Source organism: Spea bombifrons, chromosome 2, assembly GCF_027358695.1.
Source record: "Spea bombifrons isolate aSpeBom1 chromosome 2, aSpeBom1.2.pri, whole genome shotgun sequence".
Taxonomy (NCBI): domain Eukaryota; kingdom Metazoa; phylum Chordata; class Amphibia; order Anura; family Pelobatidae; genus Spea; species Spea bombifrons.
In genome coordinates this window covers 93,500,184-93,516,116 of record NC_071088.1, presented here as the reverse complement: position 1 = coordinate 93,516,116, position 15,933 = coordinate 93,500,184, and the positions used below count along the sequence as shown (strand labels likewise).

The following is a 15,933-nucleotide window of genomic DNA, read 5'->3' as shown; positions in this document are numbered from 1 at the left end:
ATATGAAAAAATAAATGAGTTTGCCCGCTCATAGCACTAAATGCGTAATAGAGTATATTTTTAAGACCTAATCATAAGGACAAAGAGAGACAGATGAGATAGAGAGGGAGCCGAATTATCTGCCTAAGTGGATAAAGAGTTTAGAGAGGTGTTGAGTCAGGGGTATTATTTCCTCACCTGTCACTTAGCCATCTCTTCTAATAAGACATTTTTGTATTATATCTCGAAAGATCTGGATCACCATTTTACGTCTTACCTGACTGTTACTGTAACTCCAGAAAGGATTTCTTTTTTTTATTGCTTTTATTATAGCATTTTAAACATATTTGCTTTGCAAACATGTTGTGACATTATCTTTTTTTTCCCCCTCATATTTTCCTCCTGCATAAGCAATATAATGAACATACCATACCCGATTGGACATCTTAGATTATAATTCTAGCTCGATCAAAGGGATTTTGCTAAGCCTGGGAAGCACTGTTTGCAGTGGGCAGAACTTTCTCTCAGTCAATCTGTGCTGTTCGTAGCTACTCAGTTGTTCATGTTTGGTTCAGGAGCCTAAACAATCAAAGATGGATTTTGGGGCGCTGGAAACAGTGGTTGCTAATTCTGCTTATATCACCGCGAGAGGAAGTTTTGATGGAGGCTTCAATCCACAAATTACAAGGAACAAGAAATATCGTTCCAAACTAAAGCTTCCACCCCTCTCAGAATGTGAGCATCTGAAGGATCAGATTGATTTGGAATTTGAAAACATTTGTGTCAAGCAGCCCATTGGCAAACGATTGTTCAAGGAGTTTTTGGGATCAGTCGAGCAGTTCATCCCTCCATGTGAATTCTGGAATGATATTGAAGACTATGACACGGCCGAGGATGAAGACCGCTTGCGGAAAGCTAATAGTATCATTAACAAATATTTTGATGCACACTCTAGGCTATACTGCCGCTATTTAGATGAGAAGGCCTTTGCACACATAGTAGTGAGAAGTAATAGAGTTCCAGATGGTCTATTTAAGGAACAGCTTAAAGCTACCATGAATTATTTAAAGGAAAATGCATTTCTTCAGTACAAGGAGGGCAAATATTTCTCAAAATTCCTTCAATGGAAGTGGTTGGAGGCCCAACCAGTTGGGGAGGACTGGTTTATGGACTTCAGGATCCTTGGTAAAGGTGGATTTGGGGAAGTGTCTGCTACCCAAATGAGGGCAACAGGTAAAATGTATGCTTGCAAGAAACTCAGCAAGAAACGGTTGAAGAAGAGGAAAGGCTTTGAAGTAAGCATTTGATTTTACATTTAAGAATCAGTTTCATTTCATGAAAAAAAAGTAGCTGTAGCCTTGAGGATTTGGATTACTTTGACTGGCTGAAGATCACATGACCATATTGCTTCAAGACATTGTTTGTGTGAAGGTCACAGTGTATTAGTGTTGTAATACAATAAGGATTTGACATACATCTTATTTTAAAATCTCAGCAGTATTTACTGCATACCTAAAATGAATTAGCACATTATTGTGCTCCATAAACAGATTTTTATCTTATATTGTAATTTCCTACGCATATCAATGTAATTATTAGAAAAAATGATCATAGTATTATTATTACTATGGTATTATTATTATTATTATTATTAGTAGTATATTAATTTTAAATCAAATACTTTGATTAAGAACAATTTAGAAGAACTATTACAAAATAAATCCTGGCCATGTATGTATGTGTTTGAAAGTTAAAAAAAACAAAAACACATTAATTATGTAAGATGACATTAAAAATAGCTTGTGGATAATTCAAATCGAAAAATGATAACCCAAATGAGCAAGCAAATATGTGATTAGAAATAAACCCCCCCGAAAATGCTGCTATTATTATTATTGTTATTATTATTATTATGTATTTATACCATCACACAAAGAAGTACTCTTCAGAATGACTTTTACTAAAACCCACAATACTGATGTAGTTATTTACACTTCATTATTCTATAATTCTTTACAAGTAAGTTATCATTAAGTGAAAGTATGATAGTAGTGTGCAAGCAATGAAAATCTGATACACAGAATATAACTTGCTTGCGTAGCAATATGATTCCCAGTACAGGGAGTATTACTACAATATAAGGAATACAAAGTAATACATTGAATAGTTATGAGGCAAAAAACAACTTCTAAGCTCAGTACTGTTATTATTGTTATTATTATCATTGTTAATTTTATTATACATTTCAGTTTCATTTTACATATCCAAGCATTTTCTCTATGTAGTTACATAAAGATTTGTATTAATATTGATTTTTTTCAGTATTACAAATGTTTACAAGTAATTTTAGGAAATGAAAGAAATGAATTAGGGGTTGAGACCTTAGGGAAAATTAATTCAGTTAAGGCACAGGCATCCAAAAGCCATCTTAGCGGTACTTTTCAGGCAACTATAGCATAAGAAGACTTTGGGAGATATTATCTCAAAACCCCATCAACTACATCAATTACTTTTTAAAGGAACAGTAGTGTCAACATTTTCCCCTAAAGCCATAATATCAAAGTCCATCTAGCCTCCTGCTCCCACCTCCCATGCTGGACACCTCTATGTAAACTATATCATGTCAGTGGTTTTTGCCGATTTCAATCCTGAACCCAGCCACAATGTTAGTAAATGTATTGGGAATCCATGAACAGTTGCTCCAAATTCATGCGCAAGGGTACACAATGTCATGCCTGTAGAACACCTGGTGCTTCCAGCCTTGAATTAGTGAAGAAGCAGCAATTATCATTTGAAATGTTGTTTGATTTTTAAATAATGATTAGTAAAGCAAACCAAGTTTACTCTACGGATCATTGAAACAAAAAGAAGCATGTCTGCACCCTTGAAAAAAGTACCAAAAGCTGACACCATGTGTACAGACCTCAGAAGTAGAAAATGTTGATAATATCTAATGGTCTTCACCTATGCAACATGCTTATTTTTAAAACATTATTTCATATCCCATATATAAAAATAGATTTTTTCACTGCAAATGATTAGCTCTGAAGTGCCCAATTACATCTGAAATCTAGGGCTCTAATGATTAGTTGTTAAACTCATTTTCACTCCCTATTAATAATTGGATACTTATTGGATGTGTTTTGGATAAGCTCTTTTCTAAAGGCTAGGGGACTTGATGCAGAGGTGTGAAAAGCCACATGTGCTTGCTCAAGAACCAGCATACTACAGGACAGATCGTAAACCATAAATTCTCAAAACAGAGCAGACCAAGAGATCCATACACTAATTTTTAAAATATTGTACAAAGTAATCTGGTTGGTTTTTGTTATGGTTTGTGAAGGTTTAGTTAGCCTTGGTTCTCATTCTGGTGACCTTCTCCATAATTGTATCATTGTCAGTATATGCCTATTTTAACCCCTTCACAGCCTTAAGACATATTACAGTACTGCGCAAAAGTTTAAGGCAGGTGTGAAGAAATGAAGGTAAGGTGAAAATGTTTTACAAATTAACAAAATGCAAAGTGAGTGAACAGAAGAAAAATCTAAATCAAATCAGTGTTTGGTGTGACCAACCTTTCCCTTCAAAACAGCACCAACTCTTCTAGGTATACTCGCACAAAGTCAGGGATTTTGAAAGCATATTGTTAGGATATGTTAGACAATAATACCAAAGAGGTGCTAATGATCATCAATTGACTATGAATAATAAACCTGCTGTGTAGGAGGACTATAACTGGGTAAGAATCAGCCAAAATCGGTGAGGTTGCTGAAGTTTAATGTCAAAAGTCATACACCATGGTAAAAATGAGTGCAGCAATGAGACAAAAGGTAATTAAACAGAGGTTTCCAGATGATCTGTCCAAGCTCTTTTGAAGAAGCACAAAGAAATGGGCAATGATGAGGACTGTAAACGCAGTGGTCGCCTAAGGAAACTTAGTACAGCAGATGGAAGACACATCATGCTTACTTCCCATTGCAATGAGAAGATGTCCAGCAGTGCCATGAGCTCAGCATTGTCAGAAAAAAAGTGAGACGTCTGGTCAGAAGTTGTGTTCACGGAAGACATTTGGCCAAAAAGACATACACCTTTGACGTGGAAACAAGGTCAAGCAACTCAACTATTCAGGAAAACACAGGAACTAAGGTGCAGAAAAATTGCAGCAGGTGCTCTGGACTGATGAATCAAGATCTGACATATTTGAGTGTAGCAGAAGTGCTGGAGAGTGGTACAAATATGAATATTTGCAGGCAACAGTGAAGAATGGTGGAGGTCTCTTGGAAGTCTGGAGCTCCATTTCTGCAAATGGATTTGGAGATTTGATCAGAATTAATGGTCTCCTCAATGCTGAGAAGTACATGCAGATATGTATCCATCGTGCAATACCATCAGGGAGGCATCTGATTGGCCCCAAACTTATTCTGCAGCATGACAACGACCCCAAATATACAGCCGAAGTCAGTTAGAGCTATCTTCAGTATAAAAAAAGAATTAGGAGTCCTGGAAGTGAAAGTATGGCCCCCATAGAACCCTGATTTCAACATCATTGAGTCTGTCTGGGATTACATGAAGAGGGAGAAGCACCCAAGGCTGCCTAAATCCACAGAGGAACTGTGGTTAGTTCTCTAAGTTCAACCTACCTCCTGAGTTCTTTAAAAAAACGGTGTACAATTATACCTAGAAGAATTTATGCTATTTTCAAGACAAATGGTGGTCACATCAAAATATTGATTTGGTTTAGATTTTTCTTCTGTTCAATCACTTTGCATTTTGTTAAATGATAAAACACTATAAAACCATAAACATGACTGTTTTTGAAAGCATTCTTACAGCATTTTTTCACACCTGCCTAAAACTTTTGCACAGTGCTGTACGGCCTATAGAACATGGTCTACATGACCATTAAGACATAATAATATGTTCTATTTTTGCACAAGTGGAGACATTATGATGGGAAGTGGATATCCGCTTCCAAATAATGTATGATTTTCAATATGATTTGAGAGTCATGCGTATTTTTTTTAAAAGACACTGAAAAAGGCAAAGTAGCCGGGCCTTACTCCGCTTTATGTTTTGTCTACTAAAGCATGTGCGCCACCCACACCTATATTTCCCCTATTTCTTCCAGGAATATAAACATTAGCCTGTCACTAATAATTGCTCAGTTGTTAAATATTAAACCAACATAGGCAGCTTCATTATAGAACAGTCATTGAAGGGACAGTGTAGCCCTGGGGAGGGCTGGCAACAAAGAATACATAGAGGTAGTTAAGCAGTACTTTAATAAGCATTATTTTCCTGACCCCCGTAAAAAAGGGGAAAAACTGCAGCTTCAGAGCTGTTGCAGAACACCCCCCTCTGCTGTCTGAAATCACGATTGACCCTCAGCTGCCATATGAGTGGCAGAAGTGTCCCATAAATATTTTCCAAATGCTTTAATTATTATTAATTTAACTACATATATTTGTAAATGTTCCATCAAAACAAAATAACTCACCACGCATTTATACAGTATTATACCACTTTCATAATTACATCATGTAACTTTGAGATCATATCTTGTATCACTTGGAAGAAGTGATGCTATGGAAACTGTGCTGTTAGGCATTGTCCTCTGTAGTGTATATGGGCAATGTGATCTCTGCCCAAATGAGAAGCAGCCATGTGGAAGCCCCAGACAATGCTGCTGGAACAAACAGTATATCAATATAATTAAGTAAATTAAGAGGTTTATGTTATTTAGAGGATGATGTGATATATGTAAAAAAAGAGCTCTATATAATAGCCTTTCTTTTTAATTTTAGGGTGCAATGGTTGAGAAAAGGATCCTCGCTAAGGTTCACAGTAGATTTATTGTGACTCTGGCATACGCATACCAAACAAAAAGTGAGGTCTGTCTAGTGATGACTTTAATGAATGGAGGTGACCTACGGTAAGTGGCTAACAGGGACCCTGTACACTATTAATTTTGGTTGAATATTATAGCAAGCCATGTGTATTCGTATGATGATATAAGCTAATTAGACACAACGTTATCTCTATCATTTGACACTAATATATATTATGTTACAAACACTGCCACTTCACCAACATGTAAGTGTGAATGCTAGCCCCTATAAAGCTGTATAAAATGACTGCACATGCCACATTTGCTACATATCGTTGTATGATGTTGTTTCAAAGATTGACTGAATTGTGCTTAACTTCATATTCAGCTATATTCAAAGAAGGATGTGTAGTTTCCATGCTATAAATATTTTTTGGAGTTGTGTACCTAGCTATGCCAGAGATTTTAGGATACTATGGGAATAAGCCTTGGTGCGTTAAGTGGAAGACCAGATTTCTTTGCAAATTAGTCAATATAGGCACCAGGAGTTCTCATCGGTGTTCACAGTTAGTGCTGTTATCTAGAGTTTGCTGAAAAGTGTAAAATGTTCTCTCAAAAGGAGGTAGAAAGTAGAAACTGCTGAAGTCAAAACCAATGTTTTGCATTTTTAAAGGTCACCACTCATCTGAAGATAATGGCCACGGAATACTTTTCATATTTTTTTGATGTGGGTGAAGGTGTTTTGCTCAGCTCTACAGGGGTGTAAAGTTCTCATTGTATCTGCTGAAGTAAAAAAAATAAAATAAACATTACTACAATTGTGATGTTAAGTAAAGAAATGCACATGCTTTTTTTTTAGGTTCCACATTTACAATGTTGATGAAGAAAATCCAGGCATTGATGAACCCAGGGCTTGTTTTTACACAGCTCAGATTATATGCGGGTTGGAACATTTGCACCAAAATAGGATCATCTATCGAGACCTCAAACCAGAAAATGTTCTGTTAGATAATGATGGTAATTACTATTTTGTTGTCTTGTACCTTAAATTATGTGTCAATTAAATGTTTTGTAAGATATCTAGGATTCAGAATGAAAGTTTTCTGTTCTTTCAATCAGAGCTGTGGTAGAAAAATGTCCCCAATTTTGTTTTATAATAATGCCCCTTTGGCTGTATGGGTGCAGACAAATTCTGGTGGAAAGCCTTACCAGAAAAGACTGTTATAGGACAAGATTGGGTCCAAAAATGCACAATCACAGATTCAGTGACCAAATGTTCTCTGCTTTTTAAAATTAGGTCAAAACCCGTTGACTCGCTGGATATTTGCCATGGTCCCAATGGCCAGTTAGAGTCTGGTTTCTTGTTATTACTCAATGACATATGAGTTGGAGAGGAAGAAGTCTCTGTAACTGGGGCCTCTAAGTTATCACATATCACATATTTAATTACTCTAGGTTGTATAAGCGGTGTAATGAGTAGGATAATAAATAAAAAAGAAAAAACACCTACGGATGTTTCTGATAAATATATCTCTTATTTTTAATCTTCAACCACCCTTACAGAGGTTTATTTCATATATATAGAACTGCAAGACATAGGTTTTAGAATAAGTGAAAACCCTTTCAGAATACTTCATTTACCGATAGTGTAGAGACAAGAGGGCAGGGGGGATGATAAAAATCATGAATGTATGTGTTATCAGTTCAAACTATTTGTGTGACGTTTGCTGTATGATTATTAAACTGGCTGAAAGATATTATTTCCTTCTTAAATCAAATCTTAGGTATTCCGTTCTGTAGAACATACCTGTATTGAATTGAGATATGGATGAACTTCTGCTAGTGACATTGTTTCTATGTAATAAAGTAACTGAGATTTACCCCGTGTACAGGAAGAAACACACGCTAATATATATATATATATATATATATATATATATATATATTCTGTTGATTTTCCACTAAGAAATGGTAGGGTATTTCTTTCAACAAAAGCAAGCAATAATTCATTTAAAAGCTTCTGTAAGGCCACACTAGTGGGTATCAGTGCACGGATACCACATGGTGCAGGTGTGCGTAGCTTGGCAAGAGCAGCACCCTTTTCTCTGTGCTAGTAGTTCATAATATTTTTGTTAATTTTTACTGCCCCCCCTATTGCCAAAGTACCATGAAATTATAGTAGAGCCACATATCCGCCAGTGCATGGGTAAATCTAAACAGGTCTAATTTTTAGCCATGCTTAGTTGTGTCTAATGGTGCTCCAGGAATATGGTACCCTACCAAATGCCAACTCCAACCTTCTACTAAAAGCCGAAATCCAACACTGGATACAATGTCTAGATTTCACTATTCTTGGTCACTGAGTATATTTATGAAACACTACCAGAATTAAAATATATTTTTTGTTCTGGTTTCAATTTATTACAGCATATAATCCCTTTTTAACTGGTCACAAACAGGGTTTGTTTTGCTCGATCGACATAGAAATATAGTTTGATGGCACACAAGACTCTTTTGGCCCATCTAGTCTGTACTTTCTTCCTGATGTAAAGACCTTAATCAGTCCTTGGTATTGTCTTAGATTCAGGATAGCTTTATGGCTGTTCCATTTATATACCACCTTCTTGGTAAAGTAAAAAAAATTTTTTAGGTCGCCTGAAAAATAAACTGTATGCCAAATATTGTTAAGAATGCAGCGTATTTATACACAATCCAATTGAATGTAGACTAAGAGTTAAAAGTCTTGTATGGTAAAACAAAGCTTATGTTTACATTGCAGGGAATGTGCGTATATCTGACCTTGGGCTTGCTGTTGAATTGAAAGAGAAGAAGTCAAAAACCAAGGGTTATGCTGGAACTCCAGGTAAACGACTTATGCAAAACACTGCCATAACATCTTTGTAGGGGATTTTTGTGAAATCTCGTTAAAAGCTTTCTATTCCAGTCTGACAGATATTTACTCTCGGATATGAAGTACCAATATCATTGAGAAGCAATAATGTACTTATATTTAAAATACAATTTAAAAACAGAGAATGGTGGGCAGTTGGAGACGATGAAGGTCACAAGCAGTACAGAAACCAACTGGGGAAACATTCTGTGAAAGCCCACAGAAAATGTACTTTTCAGTGTGGGATCCCTCCTAAGTACAGTGACCCTCTAGAAAACAAAGGCTAAGTTCCCTGAGCACTGAAAAGAGTTTTTTTCTGTTGTACTATAGAATTACATCCAAGTATGACTACTTTGCTAAAAAAAACTATTTTTTTTCATTAGGAATTATGTCATGGTGTGGAATTCTCCAACAAAATGTTATCTTGCATTTAAATAAGGCATACCTTTCAACTGTCACATTTGTTATGGGACAGTCCTATTTTTTTTGCATGGTCCTGCTGTTCCCTTGAGCTGATCATAGGCTAGTTGGCGAAATCAGAAGATCTCCCCAGAGATATGAATTTTATATTAAGTTGTTTATTATGTTTAGTTTCCAGTTATTGGTTACTCAACTACAAATGGCATTGAAAAATCTTGTTCTAGCTCACACCACATCAGACACCAAAACATTCTGTTGTGTTGATTTTGTGGATACAAATAATTTGTCTGGTTCTCATAATAACTATATATATAATTTGGATTTCATTACTCATTTTGCAGGTTTCATGGCTCCTGAGTTGTTACAAGGTGAAGAATATGATTATTCTGTAGATTATTTTTCTTTGGGTGTCACATTATATGAAATGATTGCAGCACGTGGCCCTTTCAGGAGCAGAGGAGAAAAGGTACTGAATCTATTTTATCATATAATTAATGCATAGGTTTGGGTTTATTTTCTCAAACATTTTGTTGTAGTGAGTTGTTCACCAGGTTACAAAAAGCAAAAACTGTCTGTGCTTCTCACCCTAATAAAGTTGGCAAACTCTCAATAGGGTGAGAACCTACACTTACCTCCTACATAGTGGGCACACAAAGCAGTTTATACTGCTACCAAAACCTTATTAATATGTTGGGGGAGGACCAATTAAACCTCCTCACAATTAACCCCTGGCAAGTTGCAACCAGACAAATGTGGAGCCAACAACCTCACATGTGTGCAAACAGAGAAAAGAAAAATGTTGGTGTGCTAAGCCAGTCCAAGGCTCAAATAATACAAATGTGTAAAAAGAGGCCTACCAAACAGTGTGAGCATGCTGCAAATACAGTGTTTTGGCTGTACAATGTATACAAAAAACAAAAACTTTGCGCTTTTCACCCTAATAAAGTTGGCAACAAATATATAAACATAATATAACCTCTCAGAAAGCTCAGAAATATGCATATAATATGCATTATATGGATGTTATCAATTATGATCCTGATGTGCAGGCAAGGTTGGAGTCCAGTAGCCAGATCAGCAACAGCAGGAACAGACAAATCAGAGCAGGCACTCACATAATACAAAAAAGCGTAGTCAAAACAAGCTGTGGCCAGTGAGTAGGAGAAGGCAACAGTAGTCACACAAGCCGGCGTTAGTGGATTGGAGAAAGCAGCAGTAGTCAGGCAAGTTCAATACACGAATGAGCAAAAGATGAAGAAGCTGCATTACTGGGAGCAAATGACCCATAATCTGGCAATGCCTGCAATACAGGAAGTGTTTTAAATATTAAATATTAAATAATGCTCCAGTGATGTCACCGTTAGGAGAAAGATCTGGTTCCAACAACATGTAAAAAAATATATATACAAAAAGAAGTTTATTTTTATGAGCAAGTCCTAAAATTGCACTGTATCTTTGCAAATATCCTGGCTTGCAAAAAGTTATACCAAAATAGGACAGGGTCACAGACTGACCATACGTCAAAATTGGCCAGCTTCAAAGATGCCCCAATAAGGACATGGGGGGCAGAACTCCCACATGTCACAGTACCAATTTGAAAAACTGAATTGTTCATGTCCCAAATGTAGCCTTTTAGCCCTCAAACAGCTCGATAAGCCTATGCATGGGATATATGCATCACTGTACTCAGGAGATGTCACTAAACATGTATTGGCGTCTTGTTACCTGAAGCATGTGTAGCATGTGTGTGGAGAAAAAAAACACACAGAACTCTGAATTGAGAAATGTCCATCTCCCAAATGAGGCATTTTAGCTCCCAAACAACCAAACTATTGGACGGGATCACTGTACTTAGTAGATGTTGCTGAACACATATTGGCATTGTTTGGCAGTGTCACATACCAGGCACTCTAACGTAAAATGTGTATATAAAAAACCCAACAAAATAAAGTACTACCACAAACTTTGAAAAAGGCTTGTGGTAGAATTAGTGCATAGGAAGTGTTAAAATACTAGCATTTGAAATACCCTGAGGTGTCTTGTTTTCAAAAATTTATGGTTTGACTTGGTAAATTGACATAGCTGGCTTCAAATATGTCTCAAATAGGACATGGGGGCAGAATGACCAAATGTTAAAATTCGAAGTTGAAAAACTGAAATGTGCATGTCCCAAATGTAGCCTTTTAGCCCCCTAAAAAGTCTGGTAGTAGAATTAGTGCATGGAAGGAGTTAAAATACTAGCAAACCCTATAGTTTTCAAACATATATGGTTTGCTGGGGTCAACTGAACTGACTGGCTTGAAACATATCAACAATAGGACATGGGAGCAGAATGACCAGATTTGAAAAAAAAATGTTTTGTAATATCTATACGTTACAGGTACACCCCAAATAAACATAAACCATTGGGTATTTCTAAACTCAAAACTCAGGACAATAATTAGAATCTATGTAGCAGTTTTTTTTAATTAGCGTTTGTAGATGAGTCTGAAAAAGTCCTTTTTTAAAATTTTCATCATGTTTCATATTTTTTAATATTTGATTAAATTGATCAAAATTATATGATAAAAATAATGGCATCTGAAGAAAACCCTTCTTGTTCTGAAAACAACAATATATAATTTGTGTGGGTACACTAAATGAGAGGTAATAAACCTACAGCAAAACCACAAAAATGTTTAAGCAGCCATAAATAACAAAGGATACAAAAAATAAAACAGCTCTGTGCTTAAGAGGTTAATAGAATTACAATTGAAAGCAATTATCTAAAAAAATCTTGTCATCGTATACCCGCCAAGTGTGACCGACAATTCACATCAAAGCTCTGTCAGACTGTGTTGTGTGAAGAGAGGGTTGGCATACCCGCAGGATTGTGTTGGTGTGCAGGGAAGAAAGGAGGACAGAGAGAAGAAAGCAAAAGAGAAAAAAGTGCATGTAATTTTAATTATGGGCTCATTCACTAATAGTATACTGGAGAAAATTCATGTCAACCACTAGATAAACAAAAATTATTACAAATAGACAGTCATAATCATTAATACAGAATAAATACTAGTGGATAATAATTCTGCATTTTAAGTCCCTGGGCAAAAGAAACCTAGAAACCTAGAATTTGATGGTAGATAAGAATCATTCAGCCCACCTAGTTTACCATTTTCCTGATGCCAGGGCCGTAAGAAGGGTGAGGCGAGTGAGGCACCCGATTAGCAGCTGCAGCCTCCAGGACTGGTTGGGGAGATCACGGATCTCCCTAACCAGCTCAACAGGGCCCCGTGGCGATTCTATAGGGGAGGGGGCAATCAGAAAGGCCGCCTCCCCTGTGTTCTTCCCAACCAGCCCCGCTCATCAGGCGCCCCCGTGGGCAGTGCGCACCCAGGCACCATCAGCGCTGGTATGGGGTGTGGGTGCCCGATGATCAGGGCTGGTTGGGGATATCACAATCCCCCTCCAACCAGTCTAACATTAGGGAGCGTGAGGTCTGTCAAGTGAATGCAAGCAGTGCAGGTATTTGTATGTTTGTAAATTGATGTGTGTGTATATGTATGTAAAGGCAGTCATGTGTAAGGGCAGTGTATGTGTATATGCGTATTAATGGGCAGGTGTGTGTAAGGGCAGTGTATGTGTATCTGTGTGTTTATGGGCAGTTGTTTGTAAGGGCAGTGTATGCGTATATGCTTGTTAATTGACAGGTGTGTGTAAAGGCAACATGTATGTGTATTTGTTTGTTTATGGACCGGTGTGTGTAAGGGCAGTGTAAATAAAACAACCTCTGCAGAAAAAATAAATAGCTGGGGGCACACTTTTCAATTCTGGCCTTGGGTGCAAAAGGAGATAGCTACAACTCTACCTGATGCAAAGGCTCAGGTCCTAATCATTCCTTGATCTTGCTCAGATTGTGGATATCTTTATGCCTATCCTATGCATGTTTTGAATTACCTCACTCTGTTAGCCTCTTCCACTTCTGATGGAAGCCAGTTCTGTTTATCTACCACCCCCTGCAGTAAAACTTTCTTACATTAAATTTTAATCCCTGACCCTCTAGTTGTTTTCACTATGACTTATTCTATCCTCTTATTCTAACATTTGCAAAATCCATTTAACTATTTAAATGTTTCTATCACATCTCCCCTTTCTCAAACTATACATATTAAACTCCCTTAATCTTTCAGGTTGTTTATTCTGCAAACCATTTTGGTAGCCCTCTTCTCAACCTTCTCAAAATGTCAATAAAATACCCAGGAATAGTTATGTTTACATTTTTTTGGTGAAACTTAACTGTAAGTAATGAATTGTAAAAATCATCTAAACTAAAGCACATTTGATACCTACCACACTAGTACAAACATTAATTGTGTAGACCAGACATGTACTAGCAAACAAACAAAAATGCATTATCTTATATTGACTGTTTCAGAAAATCGCCAAAATTGGATTTTTTAAGAGGAATGGGCTGTTTAAAGGCTGGATGGAACTCTGATCAGAGATTATGGCAAATCCTAACCACATAATCTTAAATGAAGAGTTAATGCTGACCTCTAGTGGTTTCTTACATTAAGAAAAAATACTTAATAAAACTAACCAAATATTAATTCCAGGGCTGACTTTAATTCTAATGAGACCCTGAACATGTTGTTGGCCCTAATACATATATTTTATGTATTTAGACAGAACTTCTGACATATTTTATTGGTATTAGTGGGTTATTTGATAAGTAAAGTCAGTATTTGAACTCAAATGCTTATATCTTACTGTTGGCTACAAGTGAATCTGCATAGGTTCTAAAAACCTCAATGTATCAGGGTCCCTAAAAAACTTTCAGATTGGGCCTCTCCCATATGTGCCAAAATTCCCAGGGACTTCCCAGGTTAGGCCACATGGAGTTTGCTCTTTTCCAGAGGAGTGTCGTCATTCAAGAGTCAGAGCTAGTCACATAGAGGAAGTAGCCACAGTTAGCAGGCTTGCAGATAGAACCTGGGCAACGACTAGGCCTGACCAACAACATACTCCTGCTGAAGACTAATAGAGGCATTGGTAGCTAGGGAGTCTCCTGACCAAGTGGGGGCCTATGTGGCTATTTAAAATGCTGATATGGCATTAATAAGAAAAAAAAAACAATTTTATAAGATCCACTGATAGAAAAACTGTACTGGAAAAAACTAAGCGTCAGCCTTACATCTATTAATCCTGATGACTCTAAACATCCCTACCAAGATCTGGAAATGCCTGGAATATTATAGTAGGCCTTTCTTTTGTAGGCTTGGAAAGTGAGCTGGTAACTTCACATAACGTGTGTAGTTTAGCATATGGCGAATACGGAAAATATATAAGAAACTATTCTGCTATTTCTATTCCAGGTTGAAAACAAAGACTTAAAGAATAGAGTTCTCAATGATCCCGTGGCATACTCTGCAAAGTTCGGTGTGGAGTCCCTGTGCCTCTGTAAAGCTTTACTGGAAAAAGATCCTAAGAAAAGGATTGGGTTTAGAAATGGGAATTGTAATGATCTCCGAATGGCAGCCTTCTTCAGGGAAATTAACTGGAGAAAACTCCAAGCAGGTACATGCAGTCAAGTGCATGCAGACAACTGTCTCCTCTTCCCCCAACTCATGTATAAAACAATAACCTGGTGGTATAGAGCTCACTTATAGCCCTACAGCACACCATGTTATGCTCAGTGGGCACTTATATAAATCAGATGAACATTCTACTGTCATACAATAACACACACATGCTAACACCATATGGGGACAGAAAACTCAAACACCATACACTTACACATCCTAACATACATCCACCCTCTCCTGTCATCAAGTGCAGCTTGCCACCTACCCTTCCCTCGTACTTTGTGTAGATCCCCTGCCTTCACTGCAACTCGCACTCTTCGTGCCAGCTGCTGTTTTACTACTGGAAGGTTCACATAACGCATGTTATGGGACCCCACTGAACACCTTGGTTACCAGCAGTCTGGGTAATGGCCATCTGTGCCACCCATCTTAGCAAACCCCTCTTAGTTACACTTGTTTCTTGTTATCAATTAATAAATATATTTTTTAAAATTATTTACCTAAACAGGTATCCTTACACCACCATTCGCTCCAGATTCCAAGACCGTGTATGCAAAGGATATCCAAGATGTGGGAGCATTTTCCACAGTGAGAGGTGTTAACCTTGATGATAATGACAAGGAATTTTTTGATGAATTTGCCTCAGGCAACATCCCTATACCTTGGCAGGAAGAAATGATTGAAACTGGTATTTTTGATGAACTAAGTACAGAAGTAAATGATGTCAGGAGAGATTCTATTCCAAATGATAATGCTGCAAAGTCTGGAGTATGTCGAATTGCATAAAAAATACATATTTTTTAGCACAGTGAAAAGAAGATAACTGTGTCATATATTCTTCTGGATTTCATGTGAACTAATTTTCCTGGGAAATGAAACACATTTGACTCAATTAGATGTTATTACAGTATCCTCTTAATAGCTACTGGACATATGGCAAGAAATATTAGTTTAGATCATGTAGAACAGTCAACTAGTGTGCAACTACATTTATAACTCATATATACCACGCTATTTATAAGCAGAACATGGACAAAAATCCTAATCTAGAATGTAATAATATCCTATTTAACATATTTAAATACATATTTTTGGCAAACAACCAGGTACATGTTTATTTTATAGTTATGGTAGTTAGCAAATAAAGAGGATTCCTATTTGCTTACACGTCACATTATGGCGTGATTGCTGAGGCTTTACCATACAGGCTCGGGAACAACCTTCATGTGTATACTCCTTGGAGAACATTAAGT

At 36.9% G+C, this 15,933-nt stretch overlaps 1 protein-coding gene across 1 annotated transcript; it reads left to right on the top strand.

Annotated features, from left to right (window-relative positions):
- Window positions 1-323: 323 nt before the first annotated feature.
- GRK1 (G protein-coupled receptor kinase 1) lies at window positions 324-15,752 on the top strand. The gene is made up of 7 exons (XM_053455224.1): window positions 324-1,274; window positions 5,784-5,911; window positions 6,666-6,823; window positions 8,586-8,669; window positions 9,458-9,582; window positions 14,471-14,672; window positions 15,189-15,752. Exons 1-7 carry the CDS (start codon window positions 573-575, stop codon window positions 15,464-15,466), a joined length of 1,677 nt encoding a protein of 558 aa, XP_053311199.1. The 5' UTR covers window positions 324-572; the 3' UTR covers window positions 15,467-15,752.
- The last annotated feature ends 181 nt before the right edge of the window (window positions 15,753-15,933 follow it).

Coding starts and splice junctions, on each gene's coding strand:
- GRK1 (XM_053455224.1), top strand. CDS start 573: ATGGATTTTGGGGCGCTGGAAACAGTGGTTGCTAATTCTGCTTATATC. Junction 5,912..6,665: donor ATGAATGGAGGTGACCTACG/GTAAGTGGCTAA, acceptor CTTTTTTTTTAG/GTTCCACATTTACAATGTTG. Junction 8,670..9,457: donor GGGTTATGCTGGAACTCCAG/GTAAACGACTTA, acceptor CTCATTTTGCAG/GTTTCATGGCTCCTGAGTTG.